The sequence below is a fragment of the Carassius gibelio genome, chromosome A1, assembly GCF_023724105.1.
Source record: "Carassius gibelio isolate Cgi1373 ecotype wild population from Czech Republic chromosome A1, carGib1.2-hapl.c, whole genome shotgun sequence".
In the NCBI taxonomy this organism is placed as follows: domain Eukaryota; kingdom Metazoa; phylum Chordata; class Actinopteri; order Cypriniformes; family Cyprinidae; genus Carassius; species Carassius gibelio.
In genome coordinates this window covers 36,947,470-36,965,333 of record NC_068371.1, presented here as the reverse complement: position 1 = coordinate 36,965,333, position 17,864 = coordinate 36,947,470, and the positions used below count along the sequence as shown (strand labels likewise).

Sequence of the window (17,864 nt, the reverse complement as noted above, 5' to 3'; positions counted from 1 at the left end):
GATAACCGTTTTGAAAGAAATAGTTAATCTACCTTATGTTCAGTTCATTTACTTATATTTAATGTAGTTAATTGGCTGAGTTGACTATGAACATCCCATAAGACATTCCTCTGAAATTTGTGTCATATGCTTTTACCAAGGTGTACCAATTTATTTTCATTTATTTTATTACCCATTTAAATCTCTAACACCCTAAATATAGATAAAACATTTAAGAACAAAATTAAATTATATTTAGTTAACTCCAGCAGTCATCCCTCACACTACCGAGTCGCGAATCGGTTCACCTGAATTAAGATTCATTCATATATTTGCATTATATTATATGCAGTGTTGTTCTTAACTTGAGTTAATAATTATGAATTAAATACTGATAAGGTTGACAACCAATTAAGAGAGTTTTCTGAACTGGGATCCTCTCGGACTCAATCCGACTTTAATAAAAAGAAGCTGAACTCACGATTGCTGCAATCAAACGTAAAAACAAAAGGATTAAGAGATCATAGAAATGAGAAAACACAATGGGAAAGAATCCAGATACTCACTTTACTGAGATGAGCAGAGGAAGTGGTTTTCATTTATGTAAACCACAATGAACCCATGCCTATTGAGAAACATCAATCTCTTTGCATATTTAACAGATGAAAGATACAGCCTTAATTTTCTGCTGGTCTCGTGCCGCTCCAGTGATGTCACCTGTCGTGCGCCGCAGCGCCACTGTGTCTCTAGCGGCAGACAGAAGAACTGCAGCCAGCAGAGAGACCTTCGAGTTGCACCGTGTCAAAGTCAGACTTTATGACAACTTCATTCTAAAATACTCTGTTTATTTCGGTTTATACGTGTGTGAGGGCGCGCCCAGAACATGAGAAAATTGACATACATAAGACGAGGGCGACAAGAACAATTATTATACATTAATGAGACTTAAAATAATAATACATACCTCACATGTAAATATACTGGGGCTTATTTTCTGTAATCAGATTCACTGTTGTATTAATTTACGTTTTCATAATACATAATTATATAATGTTATTAATTATTAATATATATATATATATCGCTACATTTCTGTTTGTTTATCTTTTTAAAGACATTGTTTTACTTTTGATTTTATAATCCACACAAAGTTTGAGGTCAAAAAGAGTTAGAGGTTCACCGACTGGTTATTGTTGACCTAAAATATAATGTCTGTAAATACCCTGTGTGGTACAATAAACATTCAATATCATGTAGAAATGTTAAACCAGCATTTATGAGAACATGGTAAGAAAATAAATACATAAATATTCATTCAGTGTTAAAGAAAATGGCAATTAGCCAGTATGCTCATTCTAGACAGCACCCGATTGGACAAAAATCCGTCTGGTGCAGGATGATGTCATCTATATTTATTTATTTGTTTTCCTGGAAGCTGCATCCCAAATGAGGCACTATTCACTATGCACTCAATCAGTGTATGTATTATAAGGTTATTTTTAATTCGTAATCAGAGTTTGATAGCCCCTCCCCTTCGCTACGTAATTTAAGCTGCAACAGTTGAGTGCATGAAGTGTCCAACACTACACACTTAAGCTGCATTCTAGTAGGCGAAAAACAGTGTAGGCAGTGAGTAGTATGTCAGAATTCATAGTATTCGAAAAACAGTAAGCAAAAAAATTAACCGGATCAGCTGCTTTCTGAAGCGTGCATTGGATGGACATCTTTCTATCCCATGAGGCCACGGGAGAGCATGGAAGTGAAGCATGCAACTGATACTGGTAGGTCATGTGATAGTAACAACATGGTGGATGTAGCACATCCGAATTTCACACATGCGTGCGTGTTTGTGCAGCATTCATCACTCCATCAGTCCTAGCAAATAATTATTTCCTCTAATAACTCTAATTTTATTGAAAAATTGTCAAATTGTGTCATATTTGCAATTAAACTTTTTTAAAATAAACCTGCTTACACTAACGATTTAAATAATTTTTCTATCACTGACGGAAAAAAAAATCGTATTACATTAAACTAGACAAATGTAATTAGTAGTGTGGTCAAATGATTAATCGTGATTAATCGCATCCAAAATAAGTTTTTGTTTACATAATATGAGTGTGTACTATGTATATTTATTATGAATATATATAAATACAAACACATGCATGTATATATTTAAGAAAAATATTCTGTTTATAAATCAAGTATATTTATCTTTAATATAAAATACAATATATAAATGTATATGTAATGTAATGTAATGTATATGTAAATATTTTCAAATTATATACTGTATGTGTGCGCATTTATATATATATATATATATATATATATATATATATATACATAATAAATAAACACAGTACACACTAATATATTATGTAAACAAAAATTTTATTTTGGATGCGGTTAATCGCGATTTATCATTTGACAGCACTATTAATTAGCCTATTCTACTCACGTTTGTATGTGAAATCGAAATTGACGCAAACATTGCTTTAAAAAGCGTCGCTAGACCCCCCCCCCCCCAATTTATTTTTTGTGAATTTCCAGTGCAAACTCATTACGCACACTATTTATACTACAAAATGTCTTATAATAGTGCATAAATTCGCGATTTGGGACCTAAATATTATACAATTTAACTGTAGCTATATGTCTAGTGAATATTGTGAGGCTTTAAGAGTATATTAGTTAGGGCTGGGCGATAAAACCATAACTATAATTATTGCGATATAATTTTCCTCGATAAAAAGAGTTCATTGAGTGTGGGATATAATGTTTTTTTTTTGCATCATTTACAATGGATTAACTGTAGTAACACTTTCTATGGTTTTCAAAGGTGGGATATTAATATCGAACTTTATAATATTAATTTAGACGTATTAAAGGAGTAATGTAATATAATTACAGTTTTGTTTGTGAAATGACTGGAAAAGCGTGAAGTGTCTGTCTGATCATAAAGAGTAGTTTACAACCACAATTAATGGTCTGGTTTCTACAACTTTCACTTAAGAAGCAAAAATCCTTAAACTTGAGAGAACTAGAGAATTGAAATGTATTGTGATAATCATAGGTTTTGACTGATTTGAGTTTTTTTGGTTGTATCGCCCAGCCTTCATATTAGCACAAAGATGATGTGATCTGGTGACATGTGTTTACCGTGTAAAGATCTCTGTCTCAAACTTCTCTTCCGCTGTTCTTCTCACTGTACATCTTCTCTTAATAGTGCAAGATCATGACTTCTTTCTTCAGGGATTTGAACCTACAACCTTTGGCTTCTCAGCTCGACGTTCACTTGACGTCTTTCGATGACTATAACTATTGCAATTACACTCTCTCTTCACCTTTCCTTCAGTATGTCTTTCCTTCCTACCGTTTCTGCCTTGTAATGACGTTTTCTTACTCTCTTTTCATTCCTTCCGTATTTTCTGGTCTGTGGAAACAGCTGTTGCATTATTATCTCTGAGAAAGAGAAGCAATGTGATGGCAGGAAAGCCTCTTCAAAAAGGGGAACTTGTGCGTTATTGGGTGAAATAACCAACTGGCTAATTGTGGAACACTTCGTAGAAACAAAATGCAGGCTTATGTTAAACACATAACATGATGTCCAAACCTGCCGCATTTCTGTTCAAAACATACTTTCAGATCTGCTTTTAACACACATCAGCCTGAATCCAAACTCATCCTTTTTTGATAAATTCACACATTTCTAATCTGGTCTAAGCTGCATGTATTTGGTCTGTGTGTCGGTGGAATCTGTCTATAACTAAGGTGAACTTTCTGATGTTTGTGCTGCTCAGAAGTTGCTGAAGATTTGCTGTTTCTTGCTCCAGTCCATAGGGGGCGCTCTCTTGTTGGGCCGTTTGGCCCGGGCTTTCTGCTTGGCCTCCGCCGCGGTCAGACTCAGATGCAGACCGCTCTCCCGAAACGGATCCTCAGACTTCACATCTCGCTCTGGTTTACGGGCGTCATCGCTGGAGAGATGGTCAGAATCTGTGTGCTGTGAAAACACAACACAGGGTTTATTTTGCATGTATTATTGCTTTAATCAAAATATATTATGCCTCTCAAGTATTCCATCAAATCAATAATCTTAGCTTACATTATGGATCATTAAAGTAAATATTTCCTTCAATGCCTGCTTTGCACATTACGTTTAATTTCACATTTTGCTGGATTTCAAGCATCAATAAAATAAAAGTGTAATACAGCTTTAAATTCAGTTTTTTCCTCATACATTAGAATGTATCCTGTTTAATTTCATGTTTTTTCTAAGCAAAAAATTATGACACTGATACATGTTTATACATAATGGAACCGTTAATTAAACAGTAACGTGTTGATAGTGCAACTACTTTGAATATTCATATTTTGGCATTGCAAAATAATTGTGAATGAAAAGGGACTCAGAATAGTCAATATCATATTTAATACAGATAAATAACTCATCCTGCAGACTCTCAAATTAATAGGTGTTTTTTACGTCCATTTGATGATTACAGCAGACTGAAAACACACATAACCATAAACAAATGAGCGGATATAATTTCATAACGAAGTGTGTCACGAGGCTCAGTGAAAGCATGTCTTACACAAGACATCCACTGTAATCTCATTCTGTGTGAGAGCAGGGTGATCACATATTCTTTCATGGATTTTAATAACTACTAATGCTATGAGTTGATTATTATTATTTTTATTAATTGCAATTAATCCCACCTAACATTAAAGTTTTTAAATATACTTTTATATTTGTCTCGTCTTTGACCATATTACCAACCTTTTTTTTTTTTATAATTAAGTCAAGTATATCATATGAATACATTATTATTTAGTTAAATAATAGTTATTATTAATTATTATTAGCAGTAGTTTTATCTTTACATCAACAACAACAATAATAATGATTTTAATATTAATATTATTAGCAACAAAACAATCCATAATAAGAATAATAATAATAATAAACATTTAGATTAATTAATAATTTATAATATAATGATTATATATAATTAATTAAAAAATTAATATTAATATAAAATTAATATAATTTTTTGCTGTTGTTGGTAATAATAACCATTTAGATTAATAAATAATTAATAATATATATGCAATGTACAATATTTTAATATTATATTGTTAAATTATTATCATTCCCATTTTTATTACATTAATAACATATATATATAAAATTATATATTATTATATATGTTTTTGCACAACTTAAAAAAATCTAATCAAATCAATAATAGGCCACTGAAGGTGTGTCGCAGTGATTGTCCTTGCCCACACCTTGTTGCTGCTGTCAAAGCTGCTGATTTCGGCGCTGGTCTCTGATAACGTGGACCGAGAGGAGGAGCTTCTGTGACTCTGGTGTCTTGGGGAGCCGTTGCTGATTGGTGGGTCAGTTAGTGTGATGTTGATGATTGGTGGAGAGATCTTGGGGGCGTCTGGGACCGCGCTGCGTGCTTCAGGACTCTCTATGATTGGCCCGTCCACACAGTCCTCTGTTTGAAAGAGATGATTACTGACACGCCACCTAGATATGAACTAGTGCTAGTTTCTATCTGCACAGAACATTACAAATGTTTGCATAAAGCATCAGCCGTGTTTTGCATAAACTTTCCTAATAGTGATCACAGGAGCAGTCAGGTGAGGCTAAGTCAACACAAAACATTTAAACATCATCTTTCCAGTTGAGTTTCCTTCTGTGGACTTTCCCAGAACTCCCTGGTCACGTATATGAAAATACTGCTGATATACTCTAGGTGCAAACACGTGCGCTGTACCTTTAAGATGAATGGATGTGGGAATGATACCCAGCCGGTTAAAGAGCTCGTCTGTGTCGGGATCCACCACCAGCAGACGGGTCTCTGTGCCGCCCGCTTTGACCAACGCCACCACCTCAGCGTGACGCAGACCCTCGATGCTCCTGTCGTTCACCTGGACACACGACACACACCGAAGAGAGACACTATAACTCCACACTAACTGCACACTTTCTGTGCTAAACCGTTTGCAGGATTACATTTCAGACTTTAATTCAACTCCAATACATCCAACTACACAAGCTACACCTAAAATAACCAAACGAGAGCGGGAGAACCTGTACATATCTATAGAACAGCACAGCATATATACTGAACTATATCTTTATTTATCATATCATTATTTATATGTTTAGTTTTTAAATCATAATATGGGAATATACTATTTTTATATTACATAATTATTTAATTATATTTTTTATTAATTATATTACAATTTTTAAATGGAATATTTTTAGATAGTTTTTGATATAACGTAACAATATAAGTTTTATATTACACAGTAATATAACTGTATCATACTGAACTATATTATTTATTATATTGTTATGTCATATTATTATTATAATACAATATTATTTTGACATTGCATAAATATAAAATAATAATTAAACAAAATCATAAATATATATATATATATATATATATATATATATATATAAAATTATACCATGATAAAATAAATATAATGTAATATTATACTGAACTAAATTATTTATCATATTATTACTTACATTTATTTATTGTAATGTGTGAATACAATTACAATTACACACACACACACACACACACACACACACATATATATATATTATAATTAAATAAAAGATATATTAAATGTAATAAAATTTTGCATATCTTTTGTCTCAATACTTTAAAACAAAGAGAGATGGAAGAAGCGAGAATGAACAAATAAAACTCAGTAGAACAGTGTCATGTATCCAAAATGTACACTTGTTAAACTATATTATTTATTTATTGTATTATTAATTATATTTATTATATTTATATTACATCATTTTTTATTTTACATAGTAATATATTATAATATTACACTGCATTATTTATTGTAGTGTTGTTTGTATTAATTTATTATATTATAATATACTAATTATAATAACTTACTATAATATAATGTTAATTTAAATGCTGATTGTAATACATTTAAAGTTTTTTTATTTTTATATATTTTAATACATGATAATTGTGGGTCGGTGTTTGTCCAGCAGATGGAGTCTGAGGCGCGTTACTTTCACTTTCTGAGGAACTTCCTCTTCCTCTTCCTCTCTTTGAAGAAGCCTTGCATAACACTTTCATCTGACATTTGTCTCTGTTTCTCCAGCCATGTCTGTCTGATAAACACAACCTGATGTAATGCACGTGAAGGTCTTGGCTTTTATCAGAAATAATAAAATGTTTGTCACTGACTTTCTAATAAAGCCAAGTACTCCATGTGACTCCTGTGGTTTAACCTCAGTTTAGTGAAGCAACTCCAGTGCTTTGTTTGCAAGAAAACAATTATTTATGTGTTATATAGTTACTCAACAGCGAAAAAATATCCCGCGCATTCACAAAAGCACTTTTGCTGCTTAATATTTAATAAATAACGTTGTAAATTATGTTTTGTTTTACAAAAAAAAAAAAGCACTTGAATGTGAAAAAGGTGAAAAAATGCTCTCGGATTTAATAAAAAATATCCTTGTTTTTTGAAGTGTTTTGAAGATGAACAGAGGACCGACACAAGGGTGAGTAATGAAAATTTTCAACTATCAGCTATCAACTTTCCCTTTAAATTCCTAAATATAATACTTGACTATAAATAAGTGTTTTGCTAATGATGCTCAAATGCATTCAGAGACAAACACTGCTGAGTGAGTTGAACACTGTTTGTCAGTCATAATTACTGATCTGTCTGTGATAATTACAGAAAACGGATGAAAATTAAATCCATTAGGATGGATTTGCTCTCTCTGACGATCACGCCATCACACACACACACACACACACACACACACTGCTCTAAAACAGGATGCTCTCATTAAGCAGTGGATGAACCAGGCGTTCCTCTTGATTTACGTAATCTGCCTCTCTCCAGAAGTCTAATTTAATCTAATCCCGTGCTGCTAATCTGGGCTAATGTAGTCTGGAGTAATCCGGTGGGATCACCTCGATGAGCCGGTCTCTGGGCCTGAGTCCCGCGCGCTCCGCCGGAGAGTCGGGGTCCACCGAGCGGATGAACTGACCCACGCGGGACTTCTTACAGTGCAGGTTAAAGCCGTAGCCCTGCTCGCCGATGGTCATGTGACACAAGCGAGGACGCAGGTCCTTCGTTTCCACATCCACCTCTGACAGCATCTCCTCCTGGAGAGAGAAAGGGAACGAAAGAACATTAATGAACCTGAGAGGAAGTTTAGTCCAACAGAACAGGAAAACAGACGCTTTTAACTCCAACATTAGATAATGAGTCGATTTAAAGGGATAGCTCACCCTAAAATACTGTCATCATTTACTCACCCTCAAGTTCTTGTATTAATAAACACAATATAGACTCAAAGAGTTGCTGGTAGCCATAGATTTAGACTTCACTACTGTGAACTATCCCTTTATTTTCCAGACTGAGATAAATCAGAGGAATGCTGCATTCTGTATATTTACTCAATAAAATAATCCATATTTATTCCTTTAGACAAACAGAACTTTTCATCAAACTGTCTTTACAGGTAAATTTTTCTCAAAATTCACCATTAATATTTTTGGATTATATACATTTTTTGTTTGCATGAAAATGCCAACAGATCGTTCTACATGTTGGTCGGATGATCCACTTCCTGTCTAAGTGGGCACTTCTTGGCCAGAATTGGATGCATTATGGCTCAGACTTCATGCAATTTAGTCAAAGGTCCAGATGCGCTAGTATTTATGAACAGATAATTAATAATAAGCAACAAGTTTCACATTACAAGCGTTACCAGTACAGCCATTCAAATACTAAGTTAATGCAATTACAAACACTTTATATGTCAAACAGTTATTTTTATAATTTTAATTTAGTTATAAATGTTTAATGGTAAAACTGTATTCCATTACATATTTTTTATGCAATCATTTATACATATCTATAAACAGTTGCACTGTTGTTTTATAATAAATGCTAATAATTAATTTGCCTTCAGTTCACAGCAATTCACGTGAAAAGTTGTTTTTGACTTAATATCATAAATATTTATTGAAAAGACTGTCTTCTATTACAAAATGTGTAAGCATTTGAATTTATAGTCTTATTTATATCACCTAAATACACAACTGTGGTTATTTGTTATTATTATTTTTGACAATTAATCAGCCTTCAGTTGTGGACACAGGAAGTCACTAGCAAAAATTAGTTTTTAATTACAAATATTGTTTTGCATAACTGTCTCATTACATTACAAAATATTTATGCACTAGTTTATGGTAATTTTTTTCATTAAAATTATTAAATTAGCCTTTTTTTATTCAAATGCATAAACAACTTATATGCAAAACTGCATTTGATTAATATTATAATATTTTATTTTTAACTATGTTGAGGTGTTGCCACAAGGGGCGCCATAGAGCACATCAATATTAATATTAATATTTTCTTCTTCTACAGTCAGCTTTCTCATTCAGGTCAATTAGTGCTTTAATAATGACACATCCAGTTTACAGTCACATGGCTGAAAAAAAACTATCATTCACTTAAGAACTTGTTGACACAAGCAACAATACACATTCAAAAAGACTGCTTCCTGCAGGATCTTTACCAGACATTCACATCTGCATTTGCGCAAAAGTTTCTGGACAAAGAGAGAGAGGAACAAACTGTCCTGTCTGATATCATATGCTCTATTATATGATATTTGCACGACCCTGGGCTGTGCAGAAGGACGTGTGAGCATGTGTGCGTGACCATTGGCTCATTTCCTTCAAGAAGTGAAACACGCCCAGCAGGAATAAGGACATTCTGTGAGACACCATGTCACTTCCTGTTCTGAGACAATACAAGGGTGGTGTCTGTTTGTGTCCCATGGGGTAGAGTGACTGAAGAACCTCGCCTTACACACACATGTGCTTCAGCTCCTGAGGCTGAGACGCCGCTTAATCTAATCCCACACACACACACAAACAACACCCTCAATGAATTCTGGGAAAATACCCAGAAATCAGACACCCAGGACAGGAGAGTGGGGACAAAAAGCAGGTAAATGAGAATTAAGGTCACACAGAGAGAGTGAAAAGATGAGGACAGCAAATGAAAGAAAAGAGACAGATGCTAATATAGTTTCACTTAAAGGGGCCAGATCTATTTTTTTTTTAGCGTCTGATGTTTCCTGAGGTCCACCTGTACTGCAAAAAGTACTTTAACAAGCTATTTTGATCTAATTTTTCCATATTAATTAAACACATATTTCACAATCTATAATGTTAGTTAAGGTTTCTTGTGCAAAAACAACAACAACAACAACAAAATCCCCAGCTGTAATTAAGTCTGATAAACGGACTGATTTTGCTACTGTACCTTTAAGGCTTCCAAACATAGTTTACTTACTATATACACTACCAATCAAGAGTTTGGGATCAGTAAGATATTATTTATTCTTTGTTATTAAATAGTATTTATTTGTTAAACTATTTCTTTTAATTAAAATTTCTTAACATTTTAATTAATTCCAGCAAGGGTGCATTAAATTGATTAAAAGTGACAGTAAAGACATTTTTAATGTTATTAAATATTTCCATTTCAAATAAATGCTGTTCTTTTGAACTTTATATTCAGCAGAGAATGCAATAAAATGTACATTTCCGCAAAAATATGAAGCAGCACAACTGCATTTAACATTGATTATAATAAGAAATGTTTCTTGAGCAGCAAATCAGCATGAAAAGGATCATGTGACACTGAAAACATTAAAATATATCCAATTCCAAAAGTTATTTTAAATATTTATAACATTTATAATATTTAGTTATTTATAACTGTAATAACATTTCAAAATATTAGTGTTTTTACTGTATTATCAACTAAATGCAGCCTGAACAGTAGAGACTTCTTCCAAAAATATTAGTACTGTACCTTTAAGGGAGAACTCTGTGTTGATTAGCCTTGTATGGTAAATAATGTACTCTCTATATACTTGTAGATATGTGAAAGCAATTTTTTTAAATGTCCAGACATTTATATTGTATGTATCAGAGTCTATTCAAACCAACTGCACTTTAAAATACAAATACCTACCAATACTAACACTAATTGAGTTGCGTTACAGGCTTGCAATGAGCTCCATCATGAAGGCCGTGCGGCTGAAACTCACCTGTGTGCTGGTCTCTGATACGCTGGGGTCAGTGCTGAGGTCACGCACCGGTTCGGTCTCATGTTCGGGCTCGGGGGTGACGCTGGGCTCCACAGTGAGTTTGGTGAAGGGTTTGATCTCTGCTTCAGTCTTGTGTTCAGCGGGTGACGACAGAGGCACAAACACGGGTGACGACAGACGGGCATGAGCTCTGTAGAGTGGAGAGCCGTTCATTACTCCTCCAGCGCTGCTGGGACTCTACCAGGAGACAGTAAAGTAGACATTCAGCTGAATATTTTATCCTGCACAATGAACCTGAACATCTGTGGTAGGTGTTCCTGTACACACGTCTGCTCCAGCGGTCCAGCGTGTGAATGGCACTATTGTTCGAGTGGTGTTTGTGGTCTCATGCCGGTGTTTGGGGAAGCTGCTTTGAAACTGTTGTTTGCCAAGAAACAACCTACTCATAATTTAAATGAGTGAAACCACAGTCAAACTAGCCTTCTGTACGACTTCGGTAGAAGATATCACTCACTACACTGGTGAACTAATAATAAAGATCTAAATAAAACTATGAAATCAAATTAAATCAATAAACAACAAGAGGCTGTGCGTTACAGTGATTTGGGTGTTTTTAAAACTCCCTGAACTGGTAAAAACACAGTTATCATGAGACTTCAAGTGGTTTCAGGCTTATTATATTTCATGCAATTTGATAAAATTGTTAAATCAATACAGTAATATCACAAAAGAACCAACAATTCTTCCACCAAGTAATTTAGTTCATTAGCCAAACTTCAGGCTTTTCATGGTTGCTAAGCAACATAGCAACTTGGCTAATTAGCACGCATCAAATGTGGCTCATCCAATCAGAATTAAGAGTCAGAAAAGAAAGAAGCTTAAAGGTGCACTAATCAGTTTCTGAGAAACGCTGTTTAAAGGCGGATCGGCCCAAGCACCAGAACACACTTGTAGCCAATCACCAGTAAGGGGGCGTGTCCACTCATGATGGGGGAGGGGCCTGTTGCTGGAATACATTACGTAACTTTAACATCTGATTTTAAAATCCTAGGCATCAAATACACCTGATGATTCTGTAGATGTTTACAGAGGTAAACCAAGCACTTAAGGCGGCCGTACACGGTGCGATTCTGAAGGTCGGAACTTCGTGAGCCCTTGCACATGTCATGATTGAGTTTATCCGAAAATCACACTACACGAATTGACTATGATTTTACACGCACCATTCATAAAAATATAGATTCTGAGGACAAAATATTTTTCTTTGTGGCAGCTGTGGCTTGTAACATTCAAAAAAAAAACGAAGACATGGCAAAGAGAATGGCTGAAAAGCAGAGAAACTTTCTGTTCTTGATAAACAACTCGAGGTAATAAGGCTATTTCTGAATTTTAGTCGGTTTGCCGGAAATACAACAGGTATATTCATTCATAAAGCTTAACTGTAATTTTTGGCACAATTCATAATAACAAACAAAAAATAGAGCTGTATAATTAACCTAAATTACTACATAGACTATTTATATACATGATATATTGGTTTTATCATTTTCTGATTGGTCCAATTCAGATGGATCGCCAAATCGTCTCGTTCAACCGCACATACAACATGAATTTAAACCGACTGCGTCAAAAATTAAACGGGAGGTGCTCGTAACATTCTCGGATCGCCTCGTAATTGTTAATTAAATTAAAATTAAATATAAAACATGTTTAATACCCTTCAGCCGAATGGCATCAAAGTCTGAAGTTCATTCATACACTACGTGTGTTTTTTCACAACTGACTAAAAGCTTGTTGACTCGTTCAGACAGTAAACTAGGCCAAAGGTTAGGTTGTGTTTTATATATATATATATATATATATATATATATATATATATATATATATATATATATATATGTATGTATGTATAACAAGAAATCAGATAACTGGAAAAGCCACACTTTTAGTTACATTTAGTTGCTTTCCAATACTGTTAGATTGAATCTCACTGCAGCTAATAATAAAACAAACAATAACACGACTGTGAGTTGACTGTGTGTGGATTATGTTGTTTACAGGACTCTTGCTGTGTGTTGATCCGCAGCGTCTGCTCCCTAAGCAGGTGTCAACACACCTCACTTGTACTGGACACATCGAGATCAGTAAAGAGCTTAGACAGCTCCAGTCAAACACCTCTAGATGAAGCCAGACTGAAACTCCTGATGGAGGGCAGGTGTGTGTGTATGTGTGCTAAATTTATCCCTCATGTCTTACCACACACATACTGTAATCTTGGCCATGGTTGAACTCATAGGATAGCAGTGTAAATCAAAAATCTGATTGTCCTAAAATGCAATATTTTGAGACGTATCCAAAGACTTGCATAAACTTAAAAATATGCACATTATTAGCAATCAGGACACTGTCCTTTCTATAGTTTGAGTGTTTGTCTTACATGCTAACAGTCGAGTGAAACAGTGTGGTCAGGTTATTCTTGTTGTGTGTGAAGCCACATTTAGTCTGATCAGATGACGTTCTTTGCAGTGGTGTCATTTTAGTATAACTGATAAACTAAATACTTTTTGTAAATATTTTGTTAATGCTTATTTTAATAACCTTGCTTTGCATAGTTTTGGGTTTGAAAAATGTCACACAACCTGTCCATGTTCGCCGCCCTAATTTGACTAGCTTCTATCAAGGGACACATTTCCATTGATTGGACCTTGTCCAGTCTTAATTTTATTAGTAAAACCCTGGTGTTTCTGTGAAAAGCACATACACGATACAAGCGTATTAAGCATATCAAGAATACTTTTTTTTCTAGATTAAACTTAACTTTAACAAAACAGAGCACACTGAATTTAATTAGTTTCATTTAGTTATTAAATTAATATCATTAACCAGTCTGAATACTTAGCTTTATTAAGAGGTCTTAAAGGGATAGTTCACCTAAAAATGTAAATGCGGTCATAATTTACTCACCCTCAAGTTGTTCCAAACCCGTATGAGTTTCTTTCTTCTATTGAACACAAATTAATCTTTTTTGAAGAACATTGGTAACAAAACAGTTGATGGTAGCCATTGACTTTCACAGTGGCTTCCACATATATCGGATAAGAATACTATGGAAGTCAATGGCTACCAGTAACTGCAACATTCCTTAAAATATCTTGTCTTTTCTTTCTTTAATCATACAGGTTAAGAACAATGTGGTGAAAAACAGGGTGAGGAAAAGATAACAGAATTTTCATTTTTATGGGTGTCCCTTTAAAAAAAAAAAGTGTTGAAAGTTTAAATTAAATATTAACACAAAAATTTGGCCCTAAATAAGCAAATGCATGGCTCATTTTGATTACATCAAACACTAAATGATTATTATTAATGCACGCTGTTTAATAATCAGCAAATAAAGGTTACAGTCTATCTCTCCATTCTCTTTCAAGTAAGAAATGTGTCAATTCTGCTTTCAGTTCAATCCATTGATAACTCTTAGTACTTGTGAAGTAGAATTAAATAATTTACCACAATTTCATTTATATACTTAAAAAAAAATTTTTTTTTATAAAAAAAGTAAAAAATTGTGTGACAATAAAAAATCGCAATTTCTTATAATGCACTATATGTCAGAGTTGGAAATAGGCTAAACGTGTAATTCATTCATTATCTTTGTATTGTTTTGCATTATATGTGACCCTAGACCTCAAAATCAGTCATAAGTAGCACAGGTATATTTGTAGCAATAGCCAAAAATACATTGTATGGGTCAAAATTTTTGAGTTTTATGCCAAAAATAATTAGGATATTAAGTAAAGAGCATTTTCCATGAAGATACTTTGTAAATTTCCTAGCGTAAATACATCAAAAATGTATTATCATGATTTATATGCATTGCTAAAGATTTCATCTGGACAACTTTAAATGCGATTTTCTCAATATTTAGATTTTTTTGCACCATCAGATTCCAGATTTTCAAACAGTTGATTCTTGGCCAAATATTGTCCGATCCTAAAAAAAAAAAAACCATACATCAATGGAAAGCTTTAATGTAATTCTACTGAATTCTGGATTCCCGGCCCTATTCTTTGTACAGTGCAAGCTAAATATAGCTCAATGCTCCTCTCTGGGCTGGATTTCCTCCTTGACTTCCTCTCATGGAGTCTCCAATATACAGAGATTGAGACTGTATGGGCACTACATTCTGATGAACAGACTACAGTCTGATGGTGATGAGATGTTTCACTTACTCAGATGCAAGCACTCACATGAGAGGTCTTCTCACCTTATTAATGAAGATGCCCTCTGAGCTCTGTCTGCTGTAGGAAGGGGTGGCGGGGTCTCGCGGGGAGGCACGGGGGGAGGACGCCGCTGAGGAGCGAGAGGACAGAGATCCCATCTCAATCGCCCTATCCTCAGTACACGGCAGACCGTGAAACTTCAGGAACTCATCGGTGACCCGGTCCACCACCAGCAGCCTGGTGCGGTGCTCCACCTCCAGGATCCTCTGAACAACCTGAGAGACACACAGAGTGTAACACTCCTAAACATACCAACATGTGATTTTGGTACAACTGGTTGGAACAATGTTGGGACCGAAAATGTTTACTGTACGAACACGAAGCTTATCGGGGGAATGCTAAAGTTTTGCAAGTGAACACAAAGCTTGGAAGAAAATACAAAAGATTTGAGTTTAAACATAAAGTTCATTGTGGGAATGCAAAAGTTTTGTGAGCAAATGTAAAAGTGTTTATATTGAATACAAAGTTTCTCTGGGAAACGCCAAGGCATTGAATTATAATTGTTCATCCCTTGTATACCATCACCACGTCCTTTGGAACTCCTCAACATATCAAATCCATGGTATGAAAATGATGTACTCAGTATGATATTGAGATTTAATATAGGCTATTATAGGTCTATCAAAACAGTACTTTTATATAGGCTACAAATGTTTTGAGGTGGCATTAGACACTACAGTAAAAAGTAATCGTATGGCACCGTTTAAAGAGGCCGACAATGGTTTTAAAGTGGTTTCCACGGTAGCCCAAGTGTTTGTAAGGGTGGAGGGGAAAGTTGTGTAGGTTTTCCAGAGGCGATACTGTAGTGTTTTCTTAACATCAGCACACAATGATCCAATCTTAAACAAATACCCATTGCGCTGTTACCTCAGTGTGGAATAAAACACACTGACTATGTTCCAAAACATGGTGAGATCCCTATATAGACAGCACTTTGGGTCTCGCGTGTTTTTGGAACTTTCGTGCGCACATGGAACGTTCGTCAGAATGATTCCCCTAATTGCTGTCTAGGTAGGCAGCTCACCAGGTTGACAGGCACATCCCTGTGAAGTGGTCCGACAGGTTCTCCTCTCTCTCTCTCGTTACCTGCTGATGCGTCTCTCCCTCCACGTTCTCTCCGTTCACCTCCACCACCCGGTCGCCGGACTTGAGACCGGACAGGTCCGCGGGGGACCCCGGCTCGATCCTGCGGATGTACTGCGCTCCTCGGTTGCGTTCCCCGTGCAGATGAAATCCGTAGCCACGATCTCCTTTTGTCACATAACACAGCCGTGGACGGAGCTCCCGCTCCAGAATCTCTCTCTCCAGAGTGTTGGCCATATCCAGCTGCAGACGTGTGCGATCACAACACAAATATAGCCTGCTCTACAATATTATTCGTTTGAGGAAACTTTTGGAGGATGCATTTTTCCACATGCTGAGTCTGTAGGCGTTGTTTCTTATTTATTTAACAGTACATAATAAACGAAATGTAATAAAAATTCAATATTAAAAATGTGATATATAGATACAATTTTTTTATATAAAAAAACAAGCTGAAATAAAACTAAAATTAACGATTTAAAACCAACGCAAACTTGAGCACTAAACGCCTTACGTGCGTAAAACCGTGTTCTCCGTTTGATTTAAAAAAAATCCTGCATGTTACAAAAAATGTCCACTTCAGTTCGTGTTAAAAATAGATGTTTACTCGAGTGTGTCTTCCTCTAAATGACTCTCTTCATCTCACAAACAGTCCACTAAGTTCAGAATCAGTAGCCGTTCGTCCAGCCCAGCTTCCGTCAGTCACGCATCCCACGAGCGTTCACACGGTTTACACGACACGCATTCTTCTTATAATGTATAATAACAGAAATCAGTAATAGCGTGTCTCTGGAGTTCAGTATCTGAGCACGGAACGCATCAGTATGAGACAGGTGGAAGAGGATGAGAACTGTGAAGTGTGTGTGTGTGTGTGTGTGAGAGAGAGATAGAGAGGATTGGAGAGATCAGATGTTGGATAAGTCACAGATATCCATGCGGAACTCTTCCTTTTCACGTGTTTTATGGACAGATCTGGGATCAGCTCGTGCTAGCCACACTGGTTCAGTAATAGACACACAGCTGACCTGCAGCAGAGATGATCGACTGCATTTAAAACAGGTCAGATCGCCCACACGTTCAGCTGCAGATCTGCAGGACACTGAAACCATTCAGCTAGAAAACAGTGGGGATACATAGAGTACAATGACTGCATAACGCTAAATATAGTGTAATCTGATCAGAGACTGTGATCAGGTGCTTTTCTCATATTTACAAATGTGTGTGGGTGCGAGTGTGTAAGTAAACAAGGATTTCATCTGTATTTTTGTGAAGTATTTACATTTTTCTTGGCAGTCCTGCCCTCTAGTGTTGACGACAGTTGAGGCTTGAATTAAATCAAGTTTTCAAGTTTTCATATA

At 35.3% G+C, this 17,864-nt stretch overlaps 1 protein-coding gene across 1 annotated transcript; it reads right to left on the bottom strand.

Moving 5' to 3' along the window:
- Positions 1–807: 807 nt before the first annotated feature.
- On the bottom strand, positions 808–17,356 carry LOC128019958 (Na(+)/H(+) exchange regulatory cofactor NHE-RF2). Its single transcript, XM_052606394.1, has 7 exons — positions 16,510–17,356; positions 15,408–15,638; positions 11,147–11,383; positions 7,980–8,174; positions 5,775–5,928; positions 5,278–5,492; positions 808–3,985 (listed from the first exon to the last, which is right to left on the bottom strand). Exons 1-7 carry the CDS (start codon positions 16,741–16,743, stop codon positions 3,782–3,784), a joined length of 1,470 nt encoding a protein of 489 aa, XP_052462354.1. The 5' UTR covers positions 16,744–17,356; the 3' UTR covers positions 808–3,781.
- Positions 17,357–17,864: the final 508 nt, after the last annotated feature.

Coding starts and splice junctions, on each gene's coding strand:
- LOC128019958 (XM_052606394.1), bottom strand. CDS start 16,743: ATGGCCAACACTCTGGAGAGAGAGATTCTGGAGCGGGAGCTCCGTCCA. Junction 8,175..11,146: donor TATCAGAGACCAGCACACAG/GTGAGTTTCAGC, acceptor TTCTCTCTCCAG/GAGGAGATGCTGTCAGAGGT. Junction 3,986..5,277: donor GCTTTGACAGCAGCAACAAG/GTGTGGGCAAGG, acceptor GTGTTTTCACAG/CACACAGATTCTGACCATCT.